Consider the following 11,584-nt stretch of genomic DNA (forward strand, 5'->3'; position numbering starts at 1 on the left):
TCGTGTGTCGTGTTTGTGTGTTATTTACGTTATTTGTAACTGCATTTCACAGGCTTTTTGTTCAATGAATACGATTAATCAATATGACTTAAATATGTACATTCCATAGGTAAAGGGATCGGCAAGATTTCAGAAGCAGTAAAACCCACCCAAAAGTTTCACCCCATTGAGGCGCTTGAGCCTGGAACTGAATATACAGTTCGTCTAGTGACTAAGAATTGGGTTGATAACAATAGCATTTTTGAAGATGTAATTGAGACAAGGGGGAGAGGTGAGACACGAAACCCTTCAAGGTGATAAAGATTTATTTTGAATGTAAATAAATGCTGAGGTTACATCTTACATTGTGCAGTGAAAGTGTACCAAAATCTTAATTTTGTTCGGTGATTTTTAAGTTGACCTTTGCGGCTGAATCCCACGGGAGCATAAATGCATCCGTGGTTCCCGGCAGAGCCCTGTGCTTGTACTTGATGCACGATAGCCTGGAACAATTACAAACCTTTACAAACCAGTTTTCCCTCCTATGCGATTTGGAAAGGGTAGTACTGTGGTACAATCCATTTTAAGTGTCCCACTCCAGTGGTTTGCATGTAGCGGGTGCACTTTTAACTCTATTTCTTTCGCAAAACTGCTTTTGCATGAGAGGCTTAACAATTCTCTGCTCAGCTTTCCTATTTGGCATTAATCCTTTGAGTCGACTGCTCTCTCAGAATTACCTTTCCAAAATGTCTGTATTGTGCCTTGTATGCTGCACGTTCCCCATAAATCTAAAAATGTCAGTCTCCGGACATATTTCTGTCTTGCTGTTCTTTAAGTTGAACACAAAAAGTAGTGATAGACTGATTTAATTAGGATCCAGCGAAGATCATGTTCTGTTTTCATGTTATAGGAGGATGATGCCCTTTTCCTCTGATTAATTTTCATCTTTTTTACTCCTCTTCTGTTTTGCAAAGCCTATGCTGGCATTTACGATGGAATTTCCACCCAGGGGTGGTTTATTGGACTGATGTGTGCCATCGCTTTGCTCACCCTGCTGCTGCTAACTGTTTGCTTTGTCAGAAGAAATAAAGGAGGAAAATACTCAGGTAAATGGATTTATTGTCCTTTCACTATGTTCACATCTTAATAAAGAGCATCCTTCAGACTTTTATCTCTGGAGGCTGCAAAGCCGCGAGCAGAAACATCCAATTAGGATTTGTAGCTTTTGATAAATATCCACAAAATGGAATCTAATGAACAAAAGTGAAACTGTGCTCTCTGGGCAAGATACTGCTGTGTGCTGGTCAGAGATCTTGCAGAGGCCTCCTTGAATCTTCCAGCATTTAATCCAGCCGTAGAGTCAAGGTCCTTCACCAGCTGCACCCTGAGCCGCACGGGGGCTGCCGGCTCGCTTCCCACCTGGCAGCTGCTGCTTGGCATCCCAACATCGCTTTCCATGGGTAGCCAAACTGCTTAACAATAGAAGATTTTGCTAAAAGTCATTCTTTAATTTTCAAAGCAGTGAGTAAGGATTCAAGCGTAACTATTTAAGTATAAATCTGGTTGCCCGGAGTGACGGCAGATGCCCCATCCCTGGAGGTGTCCAAGGCCAGGCTGGATGGGGCTTGCAGCAGCCTGGGCTGGTGGAAGGTGTCCCTGCCCGCGGCAGGGTGGTGGACTAGATGACCGTTAAAGGTCCCTTCCAATCCAAACCGTTCTGATTCCATAGACACTTGCAAGCTTTCTTACAAAGCAGGGAATGGCTGCAGACCCTAGACGGCAGCGTGCTGTTGTGCCCAGCCACAGACGCAGTGTGAGCCACTGCCCCCTGCATTAGGCAACAGGCAGCTTGCCCATTGCACCTATGGAAAGAAAAGTCCACGGAGAACATGGCATACAGATCTGTGCTTTATTTTATTTGTACAGTGAAAGAGAAAGAAGATCTGCATCCAGATCCCGAAGCTCAATCAATAAAAGATGAAATCTTTGGGGAATATAGGTAAATAGGACCTGCTTTAACAAGCATTTTTATTTGTTGGGGATTTGTTTGTTTCCAGATGTCATCGTTATTTAGGACATTTTTATAGCATGCAATTAATGCTATTTTTCATTTTCAAAGCAAACCTCATAGGAGTGGGTAATAGTAGGAATATAAGGGTATATGCAGTATACTTAAATCCATCCAAGTCGGGATATAAGTAAATGTTGATGTATCAGTGGTTTTCACTTGCTTTTTTTTTAAAAAAATTAGCATTTATGAATAATGTACATATATATGATAATTTGGGTTCCTACTGTAATGTCCACTGAAGTCAATAGGAAGACTTTTATGTCTTCAGTGGGTATCTGACACCCAGTCAGGCCTAAATCGTGTAATATGGGGAACGTTCATTTAGTGGAAGAGAATTTTAAAAAGTTTAAAATACAGTAAGAGATGGCAAAAACCCAAACAAACGTAACTACAGAAGTTTCTGTAGGAGAACTGAAAATAATCACTTTGGCTGCTTTAAAATAACTAAAGCTTACAATGTTACCTAACTGTGGTGTGAAAAAAGTGCATCATTATAAGAACTGTGGTGGAAAACTGGTGTCACTGGCCTTAAGGGCGTAAAATTTCTATTCAAATCCCACTTATATATCCTACATTATTTGTACTGAAATAGGGTTTTTTTTCTGCATAATTTCATCTTTATTTAACTTTTAATGCTTTCTAATGGGACAAATATTTAGAAAGGTAAGAAAGTCCTGAGGTTAATAACTTTGACCCCCTCCTTTTCCCTCAAACTCCAAACTTGTCTTTTTTATCAATAGAAGTACCATGTGAAAAAAGGTAGCAAATATTTTTAGTGTATTGATTAAACACATTATTAACTAGATGCTGAAGAGGTAAAGTTCAGGTGTATTTCTCTGGCCTTCCTTAGATAACATTACCAAAGCTCTGACACTTAGTTGGCATCAGCAAGGGCCATAATTGAGTAATTATGTACTTAGTTCAGAGGCCTGATTTGGGGTTTTTTTTATAGTCTTTTAATCTGTGTTCCCAATCACCCCAAACGTTGTGTTCAGGCAGGAGTGGCCAGTGGAGTTTCCTTTTTCCCTGAATTTTGGTGGGTCTGGGCTTGTCCATGAAATCGCCATTGAACATTGAGTGCATATGAGCAGATAAAGACACTCAGATTCTGCTTTCCTTTTTCCTTGTGTTTCCCCTTTAGCAGAGAGAAACTCCATCAGTTACAGTCAGATAACAACAGGACAAATTAAAAAAGGGGAAAAAAAACCCTTTTTCATTCATCTCAAATCAAACAGCTGCTCACAAAGCAGTGAGATACGACCTACACCTGATGCCCCATGCCACAACTTTGTATGGGTTCACTCACACACCTTGAAAGAAAAATGAAATAAAAAGGCCCTGAATATTGCCCACTGTTTTGTAAAATGAAAACATCTCTTTCTGTAAGGTGCCGAAGCTTGATATTGGCACTGGCACTGGAGTGGATCCCTCAGATCCTTTCCAGCATTCCCTTTTCTTTCCCCTTTGCTTTTTGCCTGTTCTGCTCTCTGCCCGAGGCAAAAAGGGGTAAAAAAACCCCAAATTTATGTTTGCCTTTTTAACCGAATCCATTGTGGTAATAATGACAGAATCAGGTACGTGGGGCACTCAGGGGTGTGTGACCTGGCAGAAGTGCCCCAGACCCAGCAGGACTCGAGGGGTCACATCACTCCCCAGGTACCACCCAGAGCTGTTTCCCTCGCTCTTCCCTCCTGCTGCTTGCTTTCGCAATAAAAAGAGCAGTTTCCGTGCTTGCAATTAAAAGCTAGATTTTTGGAAAGGCATTTTTTTGTTTTGTAGTGACAGCGATGAAAAGCCGCTGAAAGGCAGCCTCCAGTCAATTAACGGGGACATTAAAGCCACTGAAAGTGCTGATAGTCTGGTAGATTATGGCGAAGGGGAGCATGGGATGTTCAATGAAGATGGTTCATTTATTGGAGCTTATTCTGGATCTAAGGAAAAAGGATCAGTGGAAAGCACTGGGAGTTCAACAGCAACTTTTCCTCTCCACGCCTAAAATATTAGCAAGAATGATTCGTGTTTAATTGTGATATTTATCTTGATTAGTACTCCGCAGTTACCCCATGTGATTGGAAGCAGGTTGCCAATTGAGCCAGTCAGGAACCTGACATCCAGGTAATACGAAAACAAGTCACTGCCACTAAAAGATGATTTTCCATCCTAATTTCTAGGTGTTTACTTCTAATTAAAACAAAACAAATAATTCTTTACTATACAAAATGTCTTAATCTTACCAAAACAGAATTTCTCAGTGTTACATCTGTATACTTAACTGCTACTCCGTGTATTTCTAAGGTTTGGAATATGTTTCTCTGTATAGTATTTTATTTTTTTTTCCTGTATGCCTGTGGTCACTTTGTACATACATGTATATGTAGTATTCTCTCTTGTACTGTGGCCTCAGCATTGTAGAGGTTATAACACAACAAGAAAATCAAACAAAACCAAGTAACTCTGCAAAGTGACACAATGCATCCTACTGAGAAAAACAATAATTTAAAATACTGGAGAAATATATTCTATATATTGTATAATGTTTCATAAAGAAATAAACTGCTTGTGATACTCTAGAATTACTTTAGTGGTTTCAGCTGACTGCAATTACCAATACTTAGAGATGCAACTTTATCCACAGAAAAATTGCTCTTAAAAGACAAAACTCTGGCCTTGTGGATGAATCTTCTGTCCAGTAGCTGGCACTATTTCCTTAAATAAGTTAAGCTGCAGTATCTTTCCTGTGGCAAGGCAAAACAGGGTTCCCATCCACCATCATTAGAAAGTATTTTAATTTGTTTTCCCGAGTCTCTGCAAGCTGCATTTCTAAGCAAAACGCTTGTTGTCTGTCTCATATCTGTATATTTGTGCGCTAGCATACATTTCATGGAGACGTTGTACATATGATATTAATATTGACACAAGTAAAAATCAACCTTCTATTATTTTGAAATGAGACACGTTGCTAGCATGAGTCTGTATAGCTGTGTAGGAATGAGTAGAATTGCTTCTCGTTATGAGTTTGGACCAACAAAACTAGTTTTCAGAAGGAGTTGTGTGTATACAAGTCATAGAAATCTCACCTCTTTCTAGTGTCACATCAAATAGACCTACCTGACTTTCAAGAGATCATTTATTTTCAAGCTACTCATTGTTAAATAAACAGAAGCGAAAGCAAAGAGAAAATATTATGGTATAGTTTCTTTTATATTTTGTTTACTGAATGCTGGTTTAAATCTCATAATTTTCTTTGCCTCTCCAACACTAACTCAGCAAAGCTGTACGGCACATTTTTTTGGTCTTTTTGTATTGGAATCTCCTGAATTTCTTTGAAAGCATTTGTATCTTTGAATACGCTTATTTGAGTAGAGCATCGATATGGCTTCACTTCTTGCACTTACAAATGGCTGGCGCTTCAGTTGTAACGTTTTTTTAAAATAGTTACTGCAGGAGGAATAGATCCTAAAAGCCATTTTGCATCGGGAGAGTAATTAGGCAACTATCCCCAATGGCTCCTTCATGGCCTCCATTACTTCAATGGAAGAAAGAGAGGAAGCAGGAATTACTGACATGGTGACGAGTTTCCAGGAACAGCTACACTTCAGACTGGTTATTTGCCCGCAGAGGTGGGGGTTGTTTCCAGCAGTAACGCTGCGGTTCGCACACAGACCCCTGGGGCTTGGGCTCCTCCCCAGTGCCCAGTGCCTTCCCAAAGCAGTGGCCTTGAGAAGCTCGATGCTTCTGCTTATCTGTTCCTCTTTTTTAAAAAAAATAATTATTTATTTTATTTTATTTTAGCTTCTAAGGGCCTTTCGTATAGCCTTCAGTTGGGAAAAGCAAACCCCAAACAGCCAGCCCAAAACCGCCAGTGATGCCGTGTGTATGAGTGTAAAAGGATGAGTGGAAATCTGCCCTGAGTCACAAATCGCCCCACTCCATGCTGGTGACACAAATGATTCACTTTTTTTATTACTTATTAAAGGGTTTTTTTCTGTCATTCCAATCCAAATGCTGGAAAAGTCCAAAGTAATTTTCATTTTTGAAAAAAATCCTCATTTTAAAAAGAAGGGAGTGTATAATTGGAGAAATGTGACAACTGGCATCTGGCCAACAGAGACATTTCACACCAGGATCTTTCCCTGCTGGCTCTTGCCTGCTGCAGCCCAAACCAGGTAAATCCTTGGGACTGATTACAGCGGTGACAGCCTTTGCTGCAAGCTTGGGGCTGTTTGTGGTGTAATTCCTTCAGGAATCATTCGCACTAGCGCATAGGCAAGGGTCTTTGAAAATAGGAGCAACGTTAGGGAGCCAAACTGGGGTGGGATTCCCTGGATCCCAGCTCGTGGGCGGTGTGGAGGGCTGGGGAGGGCTCTCCTGGTGGTGGCTGTGCCAGCAGAGCGCACCGGCCGCGGGGCACCGGCACGGGCAGAGCTGTGGGCAGGCACCCGGGGGGGGGGGGCAGGATGCAACCCATCCGCAGTCCCAGTCAGCCGATTGCTTGTCCTTCGGGTCACTGCAGATCAACTAGACTCCTTGTCCCAGAAAATGCCTATGCTAACAGACACAAATTTCAAATCATATTATTGAGTGTCAAATTATCGAATAATGAATATAAATCCCCTGTGCTATCACTTGCTCTGTTGCTGCTAAGAGATGTTTATGACATTCCTGTGATGTGCTACTCATCTGTGCCAGTATGAGTGCTTTTTCTATTAAAATTTTAATTCAGATCCTTAAATCTTAATGTTGGTGTTTCATGATGCCTTAGGGCCTAAAAATCATGCAGTGACAAAAAGATGTGCAGTGGAATTTCTACAGCATGCGCTGACTTTTGAGGAATATGCCCAATGAATATTAAGCAAATGGCTAAAACTCCTGGGGAATCTCACTCAGCTGAGCTTTTTTCTCTTTCCCAATAATTTATTTTGCTTTCCCCTCCCCCCCCCTCTGCTGGGGTTTTATTTTCTATTGTAAGGGTACCACTCATACAGTGTACTTTGGAAAGTGCAGGACACTAATGGTTTTCTAGAGATTTGCTTTCAAAAGTAAACTAACTGAGCAAGCTTAGGTTTTCCTGAGCAGTTTTCTGTCATTGCCAGGGGATGGGCTGCATTTTTTCTAGGGCAGTCTGTTACAGGTGAGAGGGAGCATGGCCATGTAGGCTGAATAAAAAGTATCACCAACTGTACCACAGTTCTGAAATAGTATGTTAAGTCAAGTAACTTTTTTTTTTTTCTCCCCACTCTGGCCAGAAGTGTTTATTGAAATTAGTTGCTGGAAATCTGTGCTGGTTTCATTAATGAATGCCTAGCAGGGAATTGCAGGCTGCCTGCTGGGAGGAGGGAGTCAGGGGTGGCCAGCCGTGTGAGCCTGCAGGCGTGCTGGGCAGGGAATTATTAATTACCGATGCCATGGCTGTTAGCTTGGTTACATTTGGTTACGCTGTGCCATTACGTTTTGCTGGCAGTTACAAGTGTGAGAGGGGAAATGACACTTGCAGATTTGGTATCTTAGTCAGCCCAGGATGCAATTTCATCCAGCAAGGAGGAGGCATTCCCCTGGCTCCAGGAATCCTGGCTTGCGGATTTAAGCAGCCTCCTCTGGAACAAGAGAGGGGTGGATGTTTCTCAAAAAGTTGTGCAGTTTTATCTGTGCAAAAGATGAAACAAATAAAATTAAATCTTCTAACTAATGGGGAAAAAAACCCCTATGTGATAGCTCCTGTGCAAATGAGCCATTTGTGTTCACAGAGCAGCGTACCATTGGTTTGGTATGGACTGCAATCTCAGACCTAAGTATTTTTAAATATATATGTATATATAAAATGTAATTGCACAATCAAGACTTGTAGGAGTGGCCCCAGATTCATTTTCTGGTGAAATCTGGGGGGTTCTTGAGACCAGGTCCCCAGATTTTGCCAGAAAATGAATCTGGGGCCATTCCTACAAGTTCTTGATTGTGCAATTACATTATATATATATACAATAACGTAACAGCACAGGGCTGGGTATCAGAGCCCTCCTGGGGCTGGATCTTTAGGAAGGGCAGAATTAGGAACCAAATCAGAAGATGACTTTCCCCTCTGGATAAAAATATGTGTGTATGTATAATAAATTTTAAAACCTTTGCAACTCAAGTTTTAAATGGATCTAATTAGCATATCATGTAATGATTTGTGATATTTGTTGTGTTCTGTTCTTCTTACACCAATTTTAATGAGTAGCTCTTTTTCTGATAACTGCTTCCATTGACTGAATGGGTCAGAGCCAATGCACTGAGAGGTTTTAATGAAAGTGTTCAGGCCGAGATTATTTTTGAGATGAAAACAAATAGTAGCACAATCTTTCTATGTAAAAGGGTGGGGATTTGTAACAGTAATTCCACATGCAGTTTTGTAAACTGAAGTTAGAATAAGATTCACTGATCCTTGCATGCTTCTGAAAGGAAATATCATAAGTTTTTATAGTCATTATTTTGCAGATGAGTGGTAAATCTAGATTACGTAGCTGTAAGCACGGATATAAAGAAAGGAAATTCTTCATGGCAAGAGCATTTCCTTTGTTTGACAATGGATCAAGCCCTCAGCTGCATCTCTGTTAACATTTAGTATTTCAAAATAAGGCGTATAAACCGTGTCGGAGTACCAGTACATGTTTACATTGCAGCTCTGGATCTTTCATGTAAAAGTCTTGAGTGGTCCGACTGATGTGTTGGGTTCCAGGCAGGCACCAGCGAGTGGGTTTGAGCCAAAGCACTCTGTCTGTTTCGTTTGTATTATTGTTACTTTAAACAAGATACTTTGTAACTTCATGAGAAAAGATCAAAGCAAATGTGGTGTCACCGTTACAATGTTGCTTTTTTGAGCAAAACGTTAGTGTGCATTTATTAAAGTTTAGAGAAACGTGTTGTACTGTAGTGGCTGTTTGTATCATGCATATGTGCACGTATGGTTTTAAAAGAGATTTCCATTTTACATGAAATACAACTTTGCTAATAAAAGTTTGACTTGATGTAATCTTCAAAAGCTTTACTTGTAATCAGCAAGTTTCTCTTTCATTTTGCTTTGGGTTTTTTTCTCCTGCTACCACCTCTTTGCTGGGGCTGGGGTTTAAGTGTCGCCTGTAGCCCCCTCCTGCTGGGGGTCCGCGGTGGGTTTGCCTGGGCTGGGGCTGTTGGGCCGCGCAGACCACCGGCCATCTCGCTGTGATCTACGCCAAAGCAGGGACGAACCTCAACTGCAAACACCCTGAATTCAAACGCCTCATTTATTCCATGGTATGATCATCTCCTGGATCAAACTACCATCCTATATAATGTTCGCTTCTATAACATGCTTTATGTACTCTCTGTCGGTTTAACATTGCATAACCTCCCAAGCACACGGAGCTTTAAGCTAAGTGGCATGTGAAATACCTGCAAAAATAACATTATCTAGTATTAAAATACGCTTAGCCATGAAACGGAAGACAAAAGCTCAACATATCAGGCATGGACAGAGGTGAAAGGAACTGATCCAGTTACATGTGGTAGAATATAGCTATAAAGATTAGCAGGGTGAATTTCTGCTCTTCATGGAAGATCACCAGAATAATGGTGATTTTATAAGTAACCAGGCACCTAGAAAACCAGTAATGCTCATTCTTTTCTTATCCCTTAGTTAGGGAAAATCCCACTTTATGCTAAAAGTCCGAAATCTATATGTATTCATTATACAGAAATACAACAGATGTTCTTTATTTGCCAAGGAAAACAGGAAAAGAGCAAAATACCTTAGTTCTTTTGTTACTGAGTATTGAAATGGTCATCTTGTCTTCCCCTCTTCCACACCTGTAATATTCGGTGTTAGATGCTTTCTTTAGCCTGCCCAGGGAGAGAGGCCAGCCAGGTGGGACACCCGGCTGGCGCCTGGAACAGCAATACTGCCGCTGCTGAGGACTCATTAAAAGCCAGTGGATGAATCCGTGGCAGCTGATATTGCTGCCAAATCCATTATTTATTTTTTTTAAAGGTATTTAACAGAAATTTGAAAGATATAGGCAGTGCTCAAGTGTGGTACAAATTGCTCACAGAGAGAATAATCCGTGCCTTCCAACACCCACGTGGTTCCTGTACTATTGTAAGAGTATTTCACTCGGTGAAAGAAATGCTCTTGTACATTTTCTTCTTCCTCATGTTTTTAGCTACTTCATGTTAGCAGGAAGGTTTCAGAACTTCGTAATGCATTCTTCACCACAAATTGAATTTAATACATTTGGTGCAAATGCAGAAAGTAGGACTGTGCTAACTAGCATCCACCTTTCAGGGTGGCACCAAGGGCATCCCAAGGGGTTTTTTTGATCATTATTCATATTCTGGAATAATGAGATTGGCTCTTTTCTCAATAACATAATGGAGAGGGAAAAGTCTTACAATCACGTGCTTCACTGGAGTGAGAATAAAGATGCTGCTGCCGCCATCGGGAGCACAGGCTGCAGATCCCAGCTCACCGCATCCCACCACCTCTGCTGACACCCAGCCCACAAATCCCCCGGCGAAGGTTTAAGGAGGAAGTATGGGACCAATATATTTGTTTAATATTTTGCTTTTAATACCAAGTTGGCATTATTGGCATGGTTCTGGGGGCAAAGCATTGTTTCTAATGTTCAAACATTTCATTCCGTTCTTCAGTATTCCAGTGAATTGTCATCGCTTTTGGACTTTTGCCATATGTTAATAAGCCTGAAATGCAGAGAAGTGAGCCAGTCACCTAGTGGGAAATACCAGCAGCATCACTCCTTGGAAATGTGTAGGCTCTGCAGAGTTATAAACCTTATTTAACAAGACCTGTGTGGTGTTTTTGCCATGCTGGAGGCCTTGATGGCCTCAATCTTAGCAAGAACCACATCCCCATTTGATCTAGCTGAACCTGCCCAGAAGAGGTGTCACTGCCTGGAGGTAAGGGTATTTCTGTAAAAAAACACCCTGTCCCACTGCCTGGCCACACAGCACCCAGCTGGCAACACCTGCTGTGCTTCTTCCTTTTGCAGAGCATCTGTGCAGGCACAGGAGACTTTCCTACCTGACTGCAGGGCCCTTTGATTTAAAAAAAAAAAAAACAGAATTGCCTGCAGAGTTTGTACTCCTGTGCTACAGATACAGCCCTGCCTAGGATTTGCAGCACAGTCCCTCCCATTTGCTTGCGACATCAGAGCAGGAATATTTCGGAACAGAATACATGCAACCATACATTTTGGTCATTGTTAATTTTTTTTTATTTTTTTTTTTTTGACTTTGACACCCTGGTCTTGTTTTGGAGCTCTATGACTTTGTATCACTATGCTTTTTCAGCATGCTTGCAGTACTCCTTGACAGAAGCCTTTAAAAGCTGGTGGCGTTGACAGCTGCTCTTCATCTGGGGTAGAGGTGAGAAGTGGCTGGTGTGAGGAGGAGTGGGAGGGTGCAAAGCAGCAGGCAGCCGCAGCTGGCACAGGGTGAGCAGGGAGCTGCTGCCTCTGCTCAGCACCTGCTGGGGTTACGTGCTGTGCACACTCCTGCAGACAG

The 11,584-nt window shown here is 41.5% G+C and overlaps 1 protein-coding gene across 9 annotated transcripts in view; it reads left to right on the forward strand.

Annotated features, from left to right (window-relative positions):
- The window catches only part of CHL1 (cell adhesion molecule L1 like), a 139,646-nt gene extending 130,585 nt beyond the window's left edge, over window positions 1-9,061 (forward strand). For 7 of the 9 annotated variants that reach the window (XM_055709838.1, XM_055709836.1, XM_055709842.1 and 4 more), the window contains 4 exons: window positions 110-271; window positions 954-1,085; window positions 1,906-1,978; window positions 3,830-9,061. In XM_055709838.1, coding sequence (XP_055565813.1) covers window positions 110-271; window positions 954-1,085; window positions 1,906-1,978; window positions 3,830-4,046 — 584 coding nt within the window. In that variant the 3' untranslated portion in view covers window positions 4,047-9,061. The remainder of the gene's footprint in view (window positions 1-109; window positions 272-953; window positions 1,086-1,905; window positions 1,979-3,829) is intronic. The other 2 variants (XM_055709843.1, XM_055709844.1) reach the window with 2 other exon arrangements.
- Window positions 9,062-11,584: the final 2,523 nt, after the last annotated feature.

This window comes from Falco cherrug, chromosome 4 (genome assembly GCF_023634085.1).
Source record: "Falco cherrug isolate bFalChe1 chromosome 4, bFalChe1.pri, whole genome shotgun sequence".
Classification (NCBI taxonomy): Eukaryota; Metazoa; Chordata; class Aves; order Falconiformes; family Falconidae; genus Falco; species Falco cherrug.